Genomic DNA, 20757 nt, shown 5'->3' with positions numbered 1-20757 from the left:
ACACTGCCATGCCAGCAGCACCTGGCTGCTTTTCCCCACTGCTGGCTCCCAGCAAGGCTGGGCTGATGCTGTGGGGGAGGCACTCAGCAAACAGGGTGGGACAGAGGGACACAGAGGAGGACTGGTGCAGACTGGTGTGAACTGGTGTGTGCAGGGCAAGGGGAAAGCAAAGGGCAAAGCAAAGCAGAAGGAAGGAGACTGGGGCCATGCCAAGCCGTGGGCTGCAAATGGGATGGCCACAAGGCACAGGGACAGGGAGGTGAGGGGACAGGCAGCGCTGCTGGGTGCAGGGGCCTGGGCACAGGTGGAACAGAGACAGCTCATCCCAAGGCCCAGGGTAGGGCTGCAGATCCCTGCCTTTGTAAACCCATCCAAGCAGAAAGGCATCTTTGTGTCACATTCAGGGGCGTTCATAGAACCTGGGCACCAACACCCCCACACACCCCATGATGATGGGATGGTGAAACGAGTTTCAACAGGGGGATGTTGAACTTCAGAGCCATGTGCCATTGTCCAAAGTGGCTTTGAGTTCCCTCCCTGCTCTGAAAAGGGATTTCTCTTTCCATCTCTGTTGCAACCAGTTCCCTGTAGTCACAGTAACACAAGCAAAACAAGTCAGGCTGGTTTTCAGCGAGGAAAAAAATCTCCACAAATGTTTTTCTTAGTTTGCAATTAAAAAGCTTCAAACCAAACCCATGGTCACAGGTCAAAAGTTTCCCTGGATATGAAGCAACAGAGGAGCCTCCAACTCAACTTTTATTTCTCTCTTGTATTTTCTCTCTCTTCCCCACAACCTAGAAGAGATAATTTAGCACTACTGGTTTTTAGGCACCTCTAACAGGTTGAAAACATCCCTTCCTGGGCCTAAACCCCATTTCAATTAATTCATTGTCAAGGTTTAACCCCAGCTGGCAATTGAGCTCCGCCCAGCCACTCACTCAACCCCCATGGTGGCACTGCCCTGTCTGGGTGCAGCAAAGGGAAAAAGAGCAGCAAGGACTCACCCATTCTCAAAATCACAGCAAACCCATCTTTATTAGTGACACCGTGGCAGTGTGTGAGAGAGTAGCCATTCACCAAATGCAGGAGTTGATTGCCTCTGCTTACTAAGGATTTGATCCTGATCACCCAGAGAATTCTCCTACAGCCCACTGAGCCCCTTCCAGGTTGTGCTTTGTAGGGGTGGGATCAAGGGCAGTGGTAATTCCTGGACTTACAGTTGTACCTCAAAATTCAGCAGCAGCCTTCAGGAGCTGCAGTGATCCACATTGCTCCTGAGCTAAGTTAAATATTGTTCCCATTGTTCATTGCAAGTCAGAGAAGGCATTTTCAGAAACTGCATGAAAATATTAATTTGCATGGCGGTTTTAGGGGGGGGAAACGCACTTAAATGGGCACACAGCAATTAAAATGACAGTTTCACACTTGTGCTCCTTGGTATTTGTTGTTCACTTTTCCCCTGATACCAGTAACAACTCTGGACACATAAAGGTGAAGTCCAGGGATATTTTAGCCCTTTGAACCCAACTATACTATGTTCTTTTAAAGCTGGATGGCTTTTTTTATTTTTTTATTTTGGCCCCTGCATCAAACTGTACCCAGCCTGGAAGATATTGAAGAGAAACAGATTGTGCCAAGATATTCCTTTCTCTGGCAGGCCCCTTGTCTTCATCACCAAGATCCCACATAAAAAGCTGCTTGTTTCTAGGCTATACATTAGAAAACAAACCCCAAACCCAGCCTGGAGAGGGCAGCTGTTGTTCCTGGGGCTGTTCAGGCTCTCAGGACGATTTCCACCGCAGGAGCGAGAACACCTTGTGGATCACATACAGCAGGGTGGCCACGAATGCAAAGACCTGGGATGGAAAAACACAGCAGCTCGTCAGTGTTCTGGGGCACGGTGCCACCCCAGCACTGAGCCCACTCCTTGTGATGTGCCACATGTCTGGGGACACCCGTGCATGCTGAGACGGCAACTGGTTTCTCTCTCCCCTCCCCAGACTGTTGGTGCAAATACAGATTTGCACTTGAGGCCACTCCAGAGCCACCTGCTGCCATTCCCTGCCCTCCTACCAGGCACTCACCACAGCAGCAATGTTCTCTCTGTACTCCTGTGACAGGTACACGGAGATGCCAAGCAAATGGGTCATGTAGGCTTCCAGCACGGCGGCGCTGAGGTAGAACAGCGCTGCCGTGCTGTGGCAGATGGCATCCTAAGGAACAAGGATCACACTGTCACCTCCAAGGGAGTCACACTGCCCCTACAACCATCCCCAGGCTGCAGTATGGGGAGCAGCAGCAGCACCCTGCTGGTGACAAAGCCACCCCTAGGGTTTGTCACAGGCACGTACCAAGGTGACCCAGCAGCTGCCGCCGCCGCCATGAGCCCCACAGATGTAGAGGCACAGGAGAGAGACGGACATGACGAAGCAGAACACGGAGACAAACATCACCCAGCCCTGCAGCATGGGTTCTAGGACCTTCGAGGATGCCACCAGGATCCACACAAGGCCCCCAAAGATCTGCAAGTCAAAGTGGGGGACAGGGTGAGTGTGGGATAAAGTGACTTGTCCAGAGCAGAGCCAAAAGCCCCTCATGTCTCTGGCACTGCACATGGCAGCAGCCCATGAGTTCTTCCCAGCCTCCACTCAAAAATGAGCATTTAGCTGGGAGTATCTGCCACTGATCCTGACCAAAAAATTCCTCACTGGTGCCACTACCACTCACACCCTCCCTACACCAGTGTGCTTAGGAGGCTGGCTCAGACCTTTCTGAGGGCTGGCTTTAATGAACAGGGAGGCTGATTTAGGAGAGGTGTGTTTGCCTCACACCCAGCGTGTCAGATCCCTGCCAGGAGCAGTGTCACAAGCAGCACAGACACCTACCCTCACAAGGGTCACATGCAAATATCACTCTATACAGCAAATATCACTGTAAGGAGAGAACAGGCTGAGGAGAGGTTTGACTCCCTGGGTAGGGGAAAAGAGCCTGAGGCTCTCAGATCCTTCTTGGGAAAGGAAGTTTGTATTGGTGCTCCAGCTTTTTGGGTCATCCTTCATTGGCTACATGAGAGCTGTGCCTGGTCCCAGCTGCTGGTGTGGGAGCGGGTGGGACCTTCTCAGCCAGCCTTGGGAGTTTGCCATGGGTTTTGCCATGGGTGGTGCACAGGGACAGCTATGTCTGGGCTCTATCCCTTCACCAGCAGATTCCTGCACAAGAGGATGGGAGCATTATGTTCAGTGTTGTGGAATGTCTGGAGTGCAAGTGGTGCCTTGCACTGAAATGCCCTCAGTAGCTTTTCTGTGCCACAAAATCAGCCCAGTTATTCCTCGGACCTGTGCAGAGTTCAGTCTGTGCAGCATCCTGTGATGAGGAGCTCCACAGCTGAGCCCACACTCTGTGGATCAGTGCTGTTATGGGGACCTATCCCTCACCACCAGCCAGTCTGGGATTCAGGCAGATAGGAGAGCCTTGCTGACTCTAAGGTCATTCTGATCCTTGTATGGCCAGTGAATCCCAGCCAGCATCCAAGTGCCAGCTCATACTCATTTCCATTTCCATTTCCTTCCAATCATTTTGCAAGTGGAAAGAAAGTCTCTGATTTATGGTTACTCAGAAAATATTACATCATTTGTGTCACCCCACAGTAGAAGGAAAGTTTGTTGGTGCCATTGTGCAAATTGACACATTACATCAATTATGTGGTTGAGATGTGGCAAAGACCTGAGTGAAAATGGGTCTTCCAAAGTGCTGCTCTTGTGGTCCCTCTTGTAACAACCAAAGGCTGAGCCTTGAACCCTAATCCAGTCCTTTTAATCACTCATGGGCTGACACAATGAGTGTGTTGCAGCTAAAAATCCTGAGGAAAAGCGTTATGCTCCATTAAAATCAAGCATAAATTATGGTGAGATACGAGGTTGGGGAAAGAAGCACCACAGCCCACTTCCTACCACTCACCATCTCTCCTTCCTGCAGGCTGTGCTTACCCGCTCAGAAATGTCTGTTTGACCTGGTTTGATTATTGACTTTGGTTTTTATGGTGAAGATTCATAAAAAGGAAGGAAGGATTGAGAGGCTTTCAATAACTCACAGCAGGATGTGGACAGCAGTTTAAGGAAAAAATTTGTCCTTTAAATAGCTTTTACAAAGCAAACATATCTGCTTTCAGCTTGTTTCAGGTTTTCCACATAGGTCTGGGTAGCCATATGTGCAGAAAGTTCTTCAAATTAAATAGATTACAAGAATTAAACTGAGCCTCTCGGATTAAAAATGGTAGCTTTTGACCAGCCCATGCAAATGTGGCAATCATCTGAGCTGCAGGTAGGATCTTCTGAAAATTTCACAACCATCTTAGCATTTAAAATGCCAATTTTGTTTTGTTTTGTTATGTTACCATCTCAGCCCAAGGTAGGCAACCTGAGATTCCACTAAGGAATGAGAAACTCTTTATCCCTCTGATTCAAAGCAGCCACCTCCTTTGTACACAGCAGAGGTCACACAGCTGCACAGCCCAGAATCTGCCTAGAGATGGAGAAATCCAGTCATGCAGCATTCCTCCTTCCTGGGTGGTTCCTGGGCCTTCAGGATGCACATTTCCAGACCTTACCCAAACCAAAGGGTGCTCACTTCAGCAAGCTGCCCTGCCAAATCCCCTGGAGACAGGGATTACAAAGAAACAGTTCAAGGGGAATGAGCTCTCTGAGGCCAACAGGACCAACATAACTTAGGGGCAGGGGTGGCTGGCAAGTGTCAGCCCAGCCAAAATCTCCACAGGCACTCAACATCCTCCCTCCTGTAGCTGCAGGATACCTCGGCATTGCTCTTGGGCAGAGATCAGGTCTACATCCTCTTTGCTATATTGTTATCACCAAGGGAATGAAGGAAACTCTGTAAATCCCAGGAGTGGGGGGCAGGCTGGGTGACAGGAAAGGATTTGGTGCCAGATGGCAAAACTGAACTTTTTAGCATAAAATAATCTAAATGCCATCCTACAATACTCAGCCAGAGCTTTCAAAGCTGGACCAAAGTGCTGGGAATTTGGAAAAAAGCCTCCCAAGCTCTTGTGAGAAGAGCACGTTTCATTCGTGGGGCAGAGGACAGGATGAAAAGTTCAGGCTGAGACTTTGTATCCAATAACCTATGCTCAGAGCAATGGCTCTTAACCACGTACGCCAAATCCATTAAGATTATGATCTCCTTCCGCTCAATGAAGTTACAGTGTGGAAAGAGGTTACAAGGTGTTTGCTCACCCTTTGCTCTCCCACACGCCCAGGGTCCAGCAGCTCTGTACCTGCGGTTCAGGAATGCCGCCATGGAGCAGAGCAGCCTCGGCTGCTGCCAACAATTCTCTCCGCTCCCTAATCCCCTGCTCCAAGCGAGCAGCCTGTGCTATCCGCTAAAATCACCTCCGCTCATTAACCAGCTCCATTTGGCGCCTACTTAAACCCACCGGCAGCCCCTGCTGTTTTTTCAGGCAGGAAATTAAAACGTTTTTCAAAGGCTCCAGAAAAATCCCACTGCAGACTAAAGGAGAGCTTCAGAGCCTGTGGTTTTCTCCGAGGATGAGATGCCCTCCAGCCCCCTGTGGCTCAGGGACCTGGCGCGGGTCCTGAGCCACGTGTTTGGGGACAAGTGTCACCCCTCGGACATCTGCAGCACAACCTGTGCTGAGTGCCCAAGCAGCAGACACGGCCCTCCCCCAGGGACAAGGCAGCACTCACGATTTCAGGGATGAAGAGCACATCTGGGAAGGTCGTCAGGACGGCCAGGCCGCTGGGCAAAGTGCTGGTGGAAGTTGAGGAAGACATTGGAAGCCTCAGGTACGGTGCTTATCGGCCACTCTGCTCCTCAATGCTGAATGCAGCCTCCTCACCTCTCCCTCTCTCTCTCCCTCCTTTCCTGCCCTTCCTGCTCTCGTTTCCTCCTCTTTCCTCCCCTTCCTGCCCTGGTTCCTTTCCTTCCTTCTTCCTGCTGACAGATGAAGACAGCTGTGAGTGGCACAGGTGTGGCCAAACCCTGTGACCTGGAGTCACATGGGAGGTGTTCGGGAGATGCAGGGGCAGCCCTGGGGTGCTGGCAGCAGAGTTCGGCTGTCCCTGCATCCGAGCGTGCCAGGCAGGTTCCTGGGCAGGGCCCAGTGGCACTGGGTGACAGCTGAGGGCAGCAGGGGACACCTGTGCCCATCCACCTGCACAGCCTCGAGTCCCCTTGGATTTGCTCAGTGACCCAGCGTGGCCCTGCACACCTGAGGTGGTCACAGCAGAGGACACGAGGGTGGCTGGTGGCCAAGGCAGGCCAGGATGTGACAGGGGACAAACAGTGGGCCTAGAAATGTCCCACAGACATCCAGGGATGAGGGCAATCAAACTGCAGGGCAAACCACTTCCACCATCTCTGAAGGATATTGGAAATACCAAGGTAACACAAATGACCTAAAATGATGAGACTTCCCAGGCAGTTTCACTTTTTAAATTTTACCTTTTTGTCTGTAGTCCATGGGAGCAAGTCATTCCCCTTCTTCTTCATAGGGGATATTTACTCCTCTTAAACACACTTGGGCACACAGCAAAAACCACAGAACTCCAGAAGCTGAGGCCAAAAAGTGCAGAGAAATGACTTTGAGAAAGGGAGGCAGGGCAAAACCTGTCCCTTGGAGAAAGCAGTGAGGCAGATGAGTGGAGGAGGCTGCAACGTTGGAAAAATTGGGGAAATGCTTTTAATAAGCAGATTAAGTGAGGGGCAGGGTTATATGGCAGAGCTGGTGGGACAGTGAAGGGGTGGGATGGATGCCTCTTCCCCAGACCTTGAGCTCTATTATTTCCAGTCAATTGAAGCAAAAACATCTAAATAGATAATGCCATCTTTCTTTTTCTTCTGGAGGCCTCTTCTCAATTAAATGCAGAGTCCATACTGAGCCTCATGACTTCTTCAGAGGTGGGAGATTGTTTTTGCTGCATCCACCTGATTTTCCACTTTTCCTGTGAGATTCCATTTGCCCTAAGGCTACAGAGCTACATATAATGGATGAAACCTTGGATATGAGGCAGACCTAGAAACCAGTCAGCAAAGAGGGAGAGCTGGAAGCAGTGGGAATGTAGGCATTGGAGCTAGAGACACAGACACAGTTCCAGAGAGGTCTCACTGTCTCTGTGAGGGATGGAGATAAAGCTCTCCTGTTCCTGGGACCACAGGACTGCTGTGAGGAACAAGCAAGTGCAGTATGAGGGGTAGGGGCACTGGAGCTGTTCCATTTGGAAGGACTGGGACAGCTCTAAAGAACTCCTTCTTTGTCTTATTTACAAATTTTTGGTGATGGATTAAAAACCAGAGAGTTTAGTAGAACACTGGGTTCAGTGGTGAAGAATGCTGAGACCAACTTGACCAAACTGTCTTAAATTAGGCCACTCATGAGGGTGCTCCTCCTGACTGAGGTGGGCATCAACAGGGATGTGGAAGAGCCTCGTAGGGAAGTGAGAGATGGAAGTTCTGAGCAGAAACCAAAGAGCTGGTAACATCTGACTCAAACATGTTCTGCTGAGGACAACACACAATCTAAAAGTTGCAGGACAATCAACCTCTTCATACTACAAAAGATCAGTCCCAGTTTTCCCAGCATATCTCCTTGAGATGCATGAAGATCCTTCCCTTGGGTAAGAACACCCCTCAGGGACAGCTCTGGAGGCTGAGTGAGAGACTTGCCCACGGGTGAGTAACATCACCCTCTATTTGATAGTTATTAAACTGGCTATGTTATTGGTGCAATAAATAGAGCACTGTATCAGCAGCTTAATTGTGTAGTAAATAACTCTGATCAGATCGGAGCTTTGCCATTTTGCATTTTTCTCTTTTTACATTTTCATCTAATCATTGTCAATTTAAATAAAGCAGTCATTTATTCATCCTTGTCCTTGTCAGCTGCTGGCCACCTGAAAGAAAAGGATGACATTACAGGGTTCCCTAGGGAGGTATAAACCGCTGAACTTTCTGTTCTGGAAAGCTTCTCTGAAAGAGATCCCTGGACACACACAGTTTTGGAGCTGGTATCCAAATACTGCAGGTGAGCTCCAGAAAGAGGATGAGAATGCCTTTATCTGCTGAGGACAGCACCTCACCCCATCGTTGGTGGTGCAGGAGGTGCTGCCCCAGGGAGGTACAAAGCAGCAGTAGCTCCTTGGAGAGAACTGTGTTAGAGCAGTCCCTGGTGGATGCATTCAACACTGGAGGCAGCACTCAAATTTTGGTGCAGGGCTCCTGGGAGGGGATTGCTCCCACACTGGAAATGCCATGAAAGAAAGCAGGTGCTGGCCTTCACCTCCCCTGGGGAACCTCTTATCAGCACCAGGAACACCAGGGAGAGCTGCTTGCCTTCCAAAATAAATGTATTTCTTTTTGTCCAGGCACATTTTGCCAGTAGGGTCCAGACACTTTTGGCTTCAGATCTGCGCTTTGGGTTTCTGAGGCAGTACCACATGACATTTAATTGTCTAGAAGTACACAGGGATACAGGGTGGAGTTCTGAATGGTGACAGTGGGAAGCCAACATCTTTTTTGTCCTGGCAACTTTAGTGGGAGCAAGTAGGGGAGGGCTTCACGTTTGGATCCTGAAGAAGGCAAAGTGAATCACCTCAGTGCAGTTTAGAGGTTACAAAAGAAAGGTACAGTCCAGCACTGGCTCTTTCTTCCAGGACCTTCTCTGAGGGAGCAGCTACTGGAGTTTTTTCAGTTTTGGACATAGATTCTGTAAGAAAATCTGAGGGCACACAGGAAGAGCAAAGACCTGCATGTGGTGCAGTTTACAGGCTGCAAGAGGAAGGGGAAGGCCAGGGCTGGCTTTTTTCCCCAAGAACTGTATGGAAGCAGTCACTGGCTGTTTAAAGGGTCAAAGCTGGGCTCTGGGAGATTGATATGATGGATGCAATTGAGAAGGAAAGTGCAAACTCCAGGATGTGGGGTGTAATTCCAGAGGTGTGAGACAAATGTGGAGTCAGCAAGTGTATCCTCAGCCGGCATCTGTTATGACCAAGACTGCTGCAGGTTTACAGTTAAAGTACAAGATCTCTGTGACTGAAAATACATGAAGGCCCAATTATTTGGAGAAATTCTGGAGGTAGCATCCAACTGCATATCGTAACACACCAGCTCTGTCGTGACCAGCTCCCACACTATCCAGCTACATACACACAAACATATATAAATATATATGTGCACACACCCAAGTACAGGCATCAAGTGGGAGTGTCATTCAGCAACCAATACTATAGATGCAGAGCCCAGTCTTTGGGTGGGCCAGAAAGAAATGTTCCAAAAATCAAGAGAGAAATTCTGTCTCCCCTACTACAGCTCCCACATCTCGGGATTAAAAATCTGTAGCAGTCCCTTGGCTGGAGCAAAGCCATCTCTGCCCTGGACCATGCTGGTTTCCAACAAGCACTCCAGAGCAGGAGGGGGCACTTTCCCCTGCCAGATCCCAAATTCCTGCTCTTTGGTTCCTTCTATCCCCTCTGCACTGCCAGTGGCTGAGTGACAGCTGCTCAGCGTGCCCAAGCTTGAGCTCAGCTCCAAGAACTGGCACAGCAGCAGAGCTCTTGAAGCTCCTCAGGTTTGGAGGAAGCTGCTGACACAACTTACTCAGAAAAAAAGGAATCAGCAAGAAAACACCAACACTAATACTGCTCAAAACTGTCCTGTAAAATCATTACAGTGCATGGATGTTGGAACCCAGGACATTCCTCTGGCTGCCCTGGAGGACTCGAGACCCTGGCAAGGGGCTCAGAGACCTTGGCACGGAGTCAAAAACACCTGTGCCTTCGATTTTAGTCCATGGAAAAAATTACCAACTCTGTGTGAAGATTTACAAGCCACAAGAGTTTGTGTAGAATGATAGTTAATTTGTCACAGGGTGGAAAAGTAGAATTTTGGGGTTTTAGAATGGGGGTTCAAGAAGCAAGATGGAGGAATCTGGGTGTGTCCTGTCCTTCTTCTTCTTGTTGTCCTCCATCTTCTGCTGTGATGGTGACACTTTTTGATTGGTTTAGAATAGAGACAGTATAACATAGGTGACAGGTATTGGAAAATTATTGCAAATAAAGTACATACAGTTCTTAGTATAAAAAGTTAACATCACCCAAAGGGCAGGCGCTGTGCTGCAACCTGACCTGCTGGACAGATCTCAGCAGGTCAGAGAAGGAATGTAATAGATAAGAGAAAATAAACAACCTTGAAAAGCAGAACTGAGGAATCTCAACTCCTTCTTCCATCTTGAGGTTGGGAAAAAAGACTTTCTATATACCTCAGGGGTCACTTCAACCACAGAAACCTGAGAGGTGGATTTATTTCCACCCCCACTCCCCTCAAACAGAACTGGCAAGTGCAATTCCCTGAGCACTGAAGGCTGGGAAAGATTTTAAGGGTGCCTGAGCATCTCACTGGGATTAGTCTGAGAGGGTGCTTCACACAGCACAGCTTCTAAACCCCTTTTGCACAGAACAGGTGTCTCAGCATCTCTGAGGATGTGCTGCCCAGCTCTCACAAGCAGTGACACAAACTCCGCTAGGAGCTGAGTAACAGTTGGCAAAGCCCTCAAGACCTGCCAAGAGGATCCCACAGGGTACACAAAGGAGGAAAAAAAATTAAGAAAAGAAATTTAAGAATTAATCACATAATGAGGAATGTATGAAGTAACAGCCACAGGTTCCTGATGCCAAGATTCTGGTTCAGTGCCCCCTCCCCTCCTCAAAAACAGCTCACACACTTCCAGTTTTGGTTTAGGGATGTTTTGTGGTTTTGTTTGTTTTTTGTTTTTTTTTTTTAATAAAAGAAGGCTTCCAGATACCTAATACTATTGTGCTGTTGTGCAGGACAAACTTTAAATACTAAAATGCACAAGTCAAAACAAGCTGTTTTGAACTGCTCAGCAGTGCAGGCTCAAGCACTTATTTGCAATGGCTTTACTCTTTGTACAATCAGTTGTATATGTAGCAATGACTGTATATAAAGAATATAGTACATACTATTGTTTTCATTGTCAATTTACAAGAGAAAAAAAATAAATATTTTCCATTCTTATTATACATTAACATTTCAGTAGAAAGTTACAGCTGTTGTGTTGGCATGACCTGCAACATCAGGAGGAGAAGGGACATGCATACTTATCTATTAAGAACTCTAAACTATGACTTTGTAATAAATTACAGAGGATAGATACCAGCCAACAGAATACTGATTATCTGAATCCAGTACATTTGTGATTCTTGCTCCATGGTAAAAGCCAAAAATCTTGCAAAATACAAAAGCCAGTAGCTTGCATTATAAGTAAGACAGACAAACCATGTATGGTATACATACATACCATGTATGGTAGAGCCTCTTCTCCAAATGTTTGTGAATAACAGGCTTGTGGTTTCTCAGGAAAAGGAGATTAAGTTGTTGAGTTGGTCCTTGCACCCTTCACACATAACTAGCACCATAAAGATGCAAGGACCTCAGCAAACACCTAAAATTCATGCTTAATAGATAAAGCATGCATTTTGTAGAGTTTGTGCAGGGTACACACTCTGTTCATTAAGGTTACTGTGCAAAAAAAGATTCTCAACCACTGAAGATGTTTCTGTAATTCTGTTATGATTATTAGCAACATTTTTAAAGTTTAGCAGGCCTGTGTGTGATTAATGAACAACCTGTACTCGTGGTTCCCCCCCGATTGCTGTACCACTCAACTGGGGGCTGAGGAAACAAAGGCAGCAGCCTCAATTCCAATCAAGTGGGGGAAAACGAGCTGCAGTTTGCTAAAAAATAAAATATTTTAAAATGGCACGAAGCTTTGTACAGGTGTTTCTACCAGTGCAAATACATATACATGAGGTACCAATTTGTTCAGATCATGTATAGGCCAGATCTATTTATATGTATCTTAAAATCACTCAATTTCCTGCTGTCAGATAAATGCTACAGCTTGTCAGCCTGTAAGTAAAATCAAAATTAAAACAAATTTTCAGCATATTCAATATCAGATTATTGTAATTTCTCTACAATTTAGTTTCTGAGCTTTAACTACTGAGACTACTTAATTTTTGGTTTTTTTAAAAGCAAAATAATGTAATAATAATTTTCTTTTTCAAGATTTGATATGATGTGAGGAAAAACTTAAAACTGTGTATGTAATTTAGAACAATAACTGTAACTGGCTGAATATTTTAACATTACTTGAAATTTTACTAAGTACTGTTAGGAAGGAGGAACACAGTTATTGCTATTTGAAGACTTAAAATTAAACCAAACCAAGCTGAAAGCATAGACAGAACTATTCCAATGGTGAAAATTCTATAGATACAAAACAGCATTCTGCCTAAAATTAGTCCTTCTTCATCTGAAAGCTCTTCAAGTTATCTACAGGTTTCTCTTCCATGCAACAATGATGGCATTTACATGGAGTTATGGATTTGAAGTGGCTAACTGAGGGGGACACACAGCTTTTCAACTCTGGCAGCTCTCTCTTGAGACGTTCCAGCTGCTCCACTTGGAATATATTTGGTTGTACAGGATTTGAGTCGTATATCCTGAATAAATGAGAAAAGAAAAAACACTGATCAGAATAAACTAGCCGTCCACAGAAATGTACACCAGATGAAGCACCTGGGTTTTTTTCCTTAACAGAGCAAAACTAGGTGCCAAAGTCAGTTTACTTGGGCTTAGTACCCTGAGTTTTGCTGCTTATCTCACAATATAAAATGGTATTCCCTTTACACAGACTACTTAGTTTCATTGGATATACTAAAAACCTACTGGCATATACTCACTTAATCTCCTGACAAATGTGATTTTACAGGTGGCACAAAGCAGTGAAACAAGAGCAGTGTTCCAGGCTTCAAAGTTCAAAGCATAAGAAATTTTAGAGATTATTTGAACAGACTGTAATATACTGTTTGCACATAATACTGCATTGAGTGTATACTTACTGTTTCAAGAAGAATTCCATCTCCCCCAGTTCAGAATTTTTTCTTTTTTAAATTACCACCATTACCACAATATTATGTGAAGAGTGAAAAATAGAAAATCTGACCTCTCTGCACACCTAATTCAGATTAACTATCTGCACTACTTTAAACAGTCTATCCTCTTCTCACTTTCTTGTTTTCACACATGTAAACAAAGCTGCAGATTTGAAATGTCAGCATCATACCAGATCGTCGAAATCCAAACCACATTTTGAGTGACAGTAAAATCAAAAAATCAAAACAAATTTTCAGCAAGCACTGAGCACAACTCAAACACCATTCTGGTGTAATTCATTACAAAGAAAAAGGAGCATTGGTGCTCCTGTAACCTAACATTGGTACAACACCTATTGTAATGAGGATATACCTTGATTTCCCAACATTCATTTTCAATATCAGCATGTTTATATTCAAAATTTTAATCCTGGAACCCATCTGCTCTCACTTTTAGTTGTTGCACATACACAGTTCCAGGTATTGCAGGTCTTCAAGTTTTTCTCCTTCAAATGAAAACTTTCTGCAAGAAATTACCATGGCTTCTGCCTAAGTCTTTAAGAATGATCATACTTCACTATGATTCCTTCAAGAAAGTAGTTTGTTTTTATTTCATCACTCTTTGTCTCTCACACATTTTCAAGTTATGCCCAAAAGGAACCAATGGCACTAACAAAACAATGTAGTGCTCAAGTGAGAGAGTGCAAGGTGCCCTTTCACCCTGACAACACAACTTGTGAACTGCTGGCAACTCCAAGACACCAAAACCAACATGCAGCTCAAAGATGGGTACAATAATGGGATTCAGGTGAGGAAACACTTCCACAGGAAATACTGATATGGATCACAGTAAGGTCAAGGACAATTTCTGTGAAGAAACTCCTAGAAGTGAGGATAGATGCTGTCCAGATTGATGAAATTCAAACAGAAGGCATAGAATTTAACTTACTTGTAATCCAATACAGGCCTAAGATATGACCCAAATCTGCCCAATGGAAACTTTCTGCAAAATAACAGCTCTACCTTCCTTCCTTCCTGTGCTTTCTTCAGTTGAGTCAGCTGACACCTTATGAATTTCCCGGCAAATTCTACACAGAACACTGAAACTTGAGGTATTTGATATAGATAGTATTCTATATAAACATATGTTAGGAACTAAGAATCTCAAGTCTTTCCCATCAGTTAGACCCTAGAACAGCAAAAGAATGGTTCTTTTCTAGGCCCTTGTTCCTAGAACATGGCTAAGCATGTTTCCAAGCAGCTTCTAGCAAGTATTTTATTACTAGTTCTTTACTACAACATGTATAAACTCTCTATTTCCTGCTCCATTCTAAATTCTTTTCAATTGAGATTCTGGATGAACTCAACCCTCCAAGCTCCTTTCAAGCTGCCCACTAGAGCCAGTCCACTCCAATGGTTTCTTTTAAACCAAAGGCAGAGAGGACAACTCAAAGCAACACTTCCAAATTTCTTGACCCTACTTTTTGTGTCCACAAAAGTACACCACCAGTTTGCAGCAACAGAGCTTCAGTACTTCTCTAATTATTTCCAACATCACTGTAAAGATAAGGAATAAACTCTCATCTCCCTATCCTCCTTTCTTCAACAGGACAATAATTTGTAAGCAACTATGCACTAAAGTTTCTCCATCCAACCTCCTGTTAATAAGCAAGCCCTGCAGAAGACTGAGAAGTCCTTTAACCATTACTTTTTTGAGTAAGCACCTTCTACAAAAGGCTGGCAGGACATTGCAGGGCTCTGCAGTGAGTGTAAAACTGATGTGCTTGGCTCCTGAAAGGTGTTTTGCAACCTCTGAAAACACATACAAGACAAGAGGCAGCAGCACTGAAATACTGTTTTCATGCTCAAAAGATTCTCTGATGCTTTTGATTAAACATTTTCACTTTTCTTTAGATCTCGAGGAAAAACTTTGAGTTTACTTTGCGATTCACAAAATGGGGAAGATTTAAACTGTCTTAACAACTGTCATAACATATTAATTCAATTACTGACTAGATTATAAATAAACTCATACTACACTTCTTCCACATATCCATGCTGTTATTTAGGTAACATGCAGTTTCAGGCAAACAGGGCAGCCCAGATTTCAGCAGTCTTGTGCTTTTGAGAAGTGTTTAAAGTGCTTTTGATTTGATTGCCAGCTAAATTTGTGTAAATGTTGGGAAGTTACTAATACCAGTCAAGCACAGCTTTTGCCTGCAAATGCAACATGCAGCCAAAGGAACTGCAGTGTTTGGACAAAGCTCTCATGGAAAAGCTCTCACCATCCATGTTTGGGAAATAGTGATTTCATATTTTTATGCAGTTCTGTGTATTATTCAACAAACAAAATTCAGATCATGTAAAGTGAATGAGAAAAGATGATGCAAGTGTAAGCTAGCACCCACTCCCTCTCCACATTGGTATTCAATATACAGCCAGCAGGTGTAAAACCACAAGGCTGCATTGTTCTTACTGAGTCAAGTATATTCAAATAGAGAAATATTTTCTGGACTGTTTCCAAAGCCTATCCAGGAGAAAAACACCAGATCAATCACCTCAGAAATCCTGCTTTAAAAATCAGCATTTTAACCAAGCCAGAGTAATTTCACAATAGGTTGAAATTTCTTCTTTAATTAAAGTTGAAACATCAGACTAATAAAGCATATTAAGGATGGGATTTCTGTGCAGATAGAAGATACCTAGTCATGCACATAAAGTACCTTCTTGTTTAAGAGCCCAAATAAAAGCCTGAAGGCAGACATGGCACCTTTCTGTAGAGGCTGCCCTTTTAATTCAAATAATTTGGTTAAACACTGAGATGAATGGTAGTTCAATGTAGGAAAATAGGAGAATATCATCCCAGCATCCCAGAACATCTGCTTGGATTAATAACTTCGGGTGTATGTAATAATTTGCAGCCCAAGTGGAGAAAGGCCTGGATGGGGGGAGGGAGTGCATTTGTGTTCTTTCCTCTGCCCCAGTGAGATCAGCCTTTTAATATTTTTGGCATTTGTAAGCTTCCCAGATTTAGTCTTGCAGTTTTTCTCCATGCAAAGCAAAGCCAGACCCCCTACCTGCATTTTTTTTTTTTTCCCAGAGCTTGGTATCATCAACTTTTGGTATTCAGGACACAGTTTTTCTGCCATCTTCACAACTGGCTACAGTGTTTTGGTCAATTCTACATGGATGATTAAAGTTTGGAAAAAAATAGCTTACAGAAATAATCTCTATGCACACAGTTCATAATCTCAGAAATAACTACTGCACACAGTAACTCAGGGCCACATACAAGCAACCTAAAATTCACTACAATTCCTCTATTCACTTCCTAGATTATTCAGATAATTAGCACTTAACATGGTGTAAGTAAAGGCTTAGTAAACAGCAACACAAAATACCATATTTAATAGACATTTGGACTTGGCCATAAATCCAGAGAACAAAAATACAGAAACCATGGAAGAAGCACCATCTTAATTCAGCCCTGGAAATATTCTGGAATTTGAAGACACAACAGCAGCATGAACTGGCTTTACACTAAAACAGATTACTGCAGTCCCTACTTATTACTTACACCTTGGAACAGTCATGTACATCTCTCTCTCGAGTTCTGCTTTTTAAATTTAGTTTTACATTTATTTATTTCTAAACTCCAAACAGCACAGGATATGGATGCTGACACCATACCTATTTACACTCTAAATATCAACTTCAAGTCTCAAGTGATCTGAAAGACTGGCTCTTTACCCAGCAGCTCCAGCTGTGAGTGGAAACATTTGCTGCCAGGTTTTACATCCCTACATTCCAGGTACCACCTGCATTTCAAAATGTCCCCCTTGAGACATCTGATGCAACTTTCAGAAACTGTCATATCCCTAACCTGCATTAAGAGTGAATTTAATTTTACTCACACAATTAGTAAAACTTGAAAAGTAATTAAGAATTGCAAAGGGACATCCCATTGTTTGTTTTGGCCTACAGAAAAAAAAGGGAAATTACATTTAGAAATTACACTTAACAAGCCTGCAATAACAGCTTTGGAGTTAATGCTAATTTTGGGGGTCCTCTCCAAAAAATGGGAAGATGTTGAAGTGGAAGTGATAGAGGAGCCAGGCAGCGAGAGGAGAGATGAACACTACTAAGAATCCAGATCATCTAAACAGTGAAGGAAGGTTAAGAAAGTTTTGTTCAGTTAAATCCACAAGGGAATTCAGCCTTCCAAAGAATTGGCTGGTTATCAGAAAGTGGGATAAAAGGTGTTCTACTGTCCTACTACAACTTAAAACACACCAAACAGTACAATAGGACACATAAAGTGACGAGTAGCTGACTTGCAACCTCAACGTAAATGCCACAACATTTAAGTAGCATGGAGTATCTAAAGCAATAAAAGCAACATGAAGTCAGAAGTTAGGCTGGCCCCTGCTTTACTGTTTTACCACAGTAGTGAATATTATTGCACAGGGAGTAATTAACAACTCTGGAAGACTGGATTAGTAGACATGAGATGAAGAGACATTTCACAAACACTTTATGCAGTGGAGTTTGATTAAAACACCCCACCAATAATATAATACTTTAACTTATGCATACCACAGAATAAAACTTCATTACTCTATGATTGTACACTAAGTAGTTAGAGGATTCTTTCACCTGCATTCTAGTCCAGAAGTATTTCTCATTGACTAAAGGGGCCCCAATCCTGAGCTGCAGCAGAGGTGCAACACACAGCACTGCTGTAGCAGGAAAGAGGACTTATGTGTCCATGTCCTCAGTCTGAAGCTGATCCCCAGTGTAAAAACCTAGTTATTCCTTTTTTTACTGCCAATGAATGGGAGACTTTATGTACAGCACAAGAAGCGGCACCTCTGGCAAACCTGAGAAGCAATGGACCTTGAAAAGACTCTCAGCAGTCAACAACTGATTGAAAAGAGTTAACTATTTTATTTTTACACTGAGAGCCTAGAACCCTAGGAGCAAACATATTTGATTTCCTGCCCCTAGAGTGATTAAATTGACTCTCAGTTTTCACTTCATAAAACAGAGCCTTTGACAATTATTGATTCCTCTTCCTTTGGTTGGGTTTTTTTTGTTGTTGTTGTTGGTTTGTGGGGTTTTTTTTTTTGTAGGTAAAACAATATACAAAGCAATACTCTTGCTAAAGCAGAAGGTTTGAAAGCCTTCTGTAATTTGAAACTTCAGTTACACCTAATGCTTTCCCAATTCCTTTCTATCGGAAAATCTAGTTTAATACAGTTTTTCAAATTAAACTTCACCTCATAATGATGAATTTCTTATCTTCAAAGACAAAAGACCTAAAACTTTGGGTTGCTGTAAGCAACAAAATAACACAACAATGCTTTTGTTAAAATATTTAACACAGTATTCTGATGTTTCTATGTGAATTTTTTGATCTAAGAGCAACTTTCTTAAATTACTAATTTGGCAGTTTGCCCTGGAGTCACTCCAAGCTAATTTTAATAGGAAAAATGTGAATTCACAGCTTTGAAACACAAGAGAATGTTGTATTAACTATTTCCACAGCTCAGTGTAGAACACTGAAACTTCCAGTCAAACAATTAAATGACATTTTCCTTGCTGTGACACATTTATATAACCTAAAAATTACTATCATGAATATTAATAGCACCTTAAACATGTATGCCATACACTTGTTCTTTAAAGGATCTAATTACATTTATGTTGATCTCAGGAGAAACGAAAGTTATTTTGCTTCATAGACACAGCTGAAAGAGTGGGGACTGGTGTTAGATTTATTCTTGATCCAGGTTTATGGGGTCCTTGTACTTTCTGCACCCAGTCAACCAAGAAGCAACATGAAATTTCACCAGAATCAATTTACAATAGTTTCTAAGCTTGATGATGGTGGTGATTATGATCATTCTTTTAAAAAGCCACAACTAAGTACCTGTCATATATTAACCCATGAACACCATATTCTCTCAGCTTCTTCCTGTTATCCGGGTCATTTGTATCATCACCCCATGAAAAAATAACCAGGTCTTTGGATATGGCCCGTGTAATAAATGCTGGATTCCTCAGCAGGTCTTCAGAATGCACACTAATTCCCTGAAATACAAAAGACTTCAATTAAAAATCCATGTTTTTGAAACACATCAGCTTTTTTAATCTTTTAACACTGGCAGCTCCTTACTGTTTCATCCATAATAATAGAACATATTTTACATTAGAGAGATTAATTAGAGTGCTATTTTTAAAACACTGTATTAAAAAACATTTCAAACAATGGACATTTTTTTGGCAGTTGCCCAATATTAGTGTATTTCTTTTGTAAGGTTAGCCATAATTTAAAGCATTAGTGCCAAAAGCCATAGATTTAAAACAAGCAGTAATAATTCAGTTTGATTTTAACTTGTCAGCTTACCAGCAAGTTTTCAAACTGTGCAAAGTTAATGGCAATTGGAGTTGTGCGAGATCTAAGATCCATGAGCTCTGGATAGAGTTTAGATTCCCCTTGGGTGAGAAATAACACAGGATACTTGTTTTGCTTATGTCGGATCCTGTCAGGAAAAAAGTTCACAAGCAGCACATGAAAAAAATAAAAGTGAAAGAACAAAGATTTGATCTCACTGTTTCAAGGGGAATTCCTTTCTTTCCTGCACATTCTTCTAGTTCCTAGCTGGTGCAAGGAGATGGTCCCACAGTTTAGCATCAAACTGTGCTGACAAACTGCTCAAATGAGTCCTTTTGCCACTACTGGAGATTAACACACATGTTAAGGGAAGCTAGACTTGAAGTTGAACTCAGCCTTATATTCTCAATATGTTTATATATAATCCCCAAAGACCATTTAATTCTGTAATTATCATCTTAAATGCACAGATTCATGATGATCATGAAGATCCACGACAGGAATTTCTAAACATGGTTAATACACAGCTCCTAACCTTACTAGTGCATTTTTCAAGCTGAAAACTGTAACAAGATTATTTGTTCCCAAGTTAGACTTGCACGCCCCTCAAGTATGACTGGAAAAGACTTTGGGATACCAGAAGAAACCCTGACCTTTTTTGTTGAGCAAAGAAAGAGTGAAGCATCCAGAAATGCACTTGACAAAAATACCCACTGTGACTTTGTTCACCTATTTTTATTTTTCAGGCTCATTCCAGATAGCAAAGTGGTCTCATTTCAGTTCCCAACTATTTTGGCACCCAAATTTTATGTCTAAGGAAAACACCTGTTACTTATTTCCTGGTGTGCATTTTAAAAAAAAAGTAAATTTTCCCAAATAAAAATAAATTTCAAAACCAAAGTACATTATTTCTCTCTTCTAAACTTACATTGTACATATATCTGCGTGAAAAGAAGAAAACACAATTCTTCTTCGTCCAGCATTCATTAAAACAGTTTTCAGAATAATATCTAGAAAAAGGTTCATATCAAAGTAAGTTGACAAGTTGCCATCCCATTGGCCATCCTGGAAAAAGAAAGCACAAGTTTGAGTCACTTAAATTAATGCTTGCTAAAATTATTTCAACCAGCAATGGTCTCTCAGTCAACCTGAGCAAAATGAGAACTCAGCTGGCCAGTTTGAATGCAGAATCAATCCCTCAGTCTGCTCAGTGCTGGTTCCAGCTCTCCAGGACTGACAGCCTGAGAGGTGCAGCTGAATTCTCAGAGCAGTAAAATTCACTGAAAAATTCCCTGTCTCCCCATCCAAGAAATGCATTCCTTGGAAGCCTATTACAGCTACAAAAATACAAAGAAATTCCCTGAAGACCAGTAA

The 20757-nt window shown here is 43.1% G+C and overlaps 2 protein-coding genes across 6 annotated transcripts in view; both read right to left on the bottom strand.

Annotated features, from left to right (window-relative positions):
• Positions 1 to 1007: 1007 nt before the first annotated feature.
• Positions 1008 to 9659, bottom strand: MAL (mal, T cell differentiation protein). 2 transcript variants are annotated; one of them, XM_036381356.2, is made up of 4 exons: positions 5721 to 9659; positions 2352 to 2522; positions 2085 to 2213; positions 1008 to 1856 (listed from the first exon to the last, which is right to left on the bottom strand). In XM_036381356.2, the coding sequence occupies exons 1-4, from the start codon at positions 5805 to 5807 to the stop codon at positions 1782 to 1784; spliced, it is 462 nt and encodes a 153-aa protein (XP_036237249.1). In that variant the 5' UTR covers positions 5808 to 9659; the 3' UTR covers positions 1008 to 1781. The 2 variants fall into 2 exon arrangements, with proteins under 2 accessions (XP_036237249.1, XP_036237248.1); XM_036381355.2 differs by lacking the exon at positions 5721 to 9659 and having other exon boundaries at positions 2352 to 5641.
• A 1257-nt stretch (positions 9660 to 10916) lies between these two features.
• The window catches only part of GPCPD1 (glycerophosphocholine phosphodiesterase 1), a 42835-nt gene continuing 32994 nt past the window's right edge, over positions 10917 to 20757 (bottom strand). For 3 of the 4 annotated variants that reach the window (XM_036379711.2, XM_036379712.2, XM_054514184.1), the window contains exons 17-20: positions 20312 to 20448; positions 19396 to 19531; positions 18919 to 19079; positions 10917 to 12554 (exon numbers count right to left, since the gene is read on the bottom strand). In XM_036379711.2, coding sequence (XP_036235604.1) covers positions 12350 to 12554; positions 18919 to 19079; positions 19396 to 19531; positions 20312 to 20448 — 639 coding nt within the window. In that variant the 3' untranslated portion in view covers positions 10917 to 12349. Of the gene's footprint in view, positions 12555 to 16063; positions 16168 to 18918; positions 19080 to 19395; positions 19532 to 20311; positions 20449 to 20757 lie in introns of all 4 variants that reach the window. The other variant, XM_036379713.2, reaches the window with a different exon arrangement.

Source organism: Molothrus ater, chromosome 3, assembly GCF_012460135.2.
Source record: "Molothrus ater isolate BHLD 08-10-18 breed brown headed cowbird chromosome 3, BPBGC_Mater_1.1, whole genome shotgun sequence".
Taxonomy (NCBI): Eukaryota; Metazoa; Chordata; class Aves; order Passeriformes; family Icteridae; genus Molothrus; species Molothrus ater.
The sequence above is the reverse complement of the archived record's forward strand: the minus strand, read 5'-3'. Positions and strand labels throughout refer to the sequence as shown.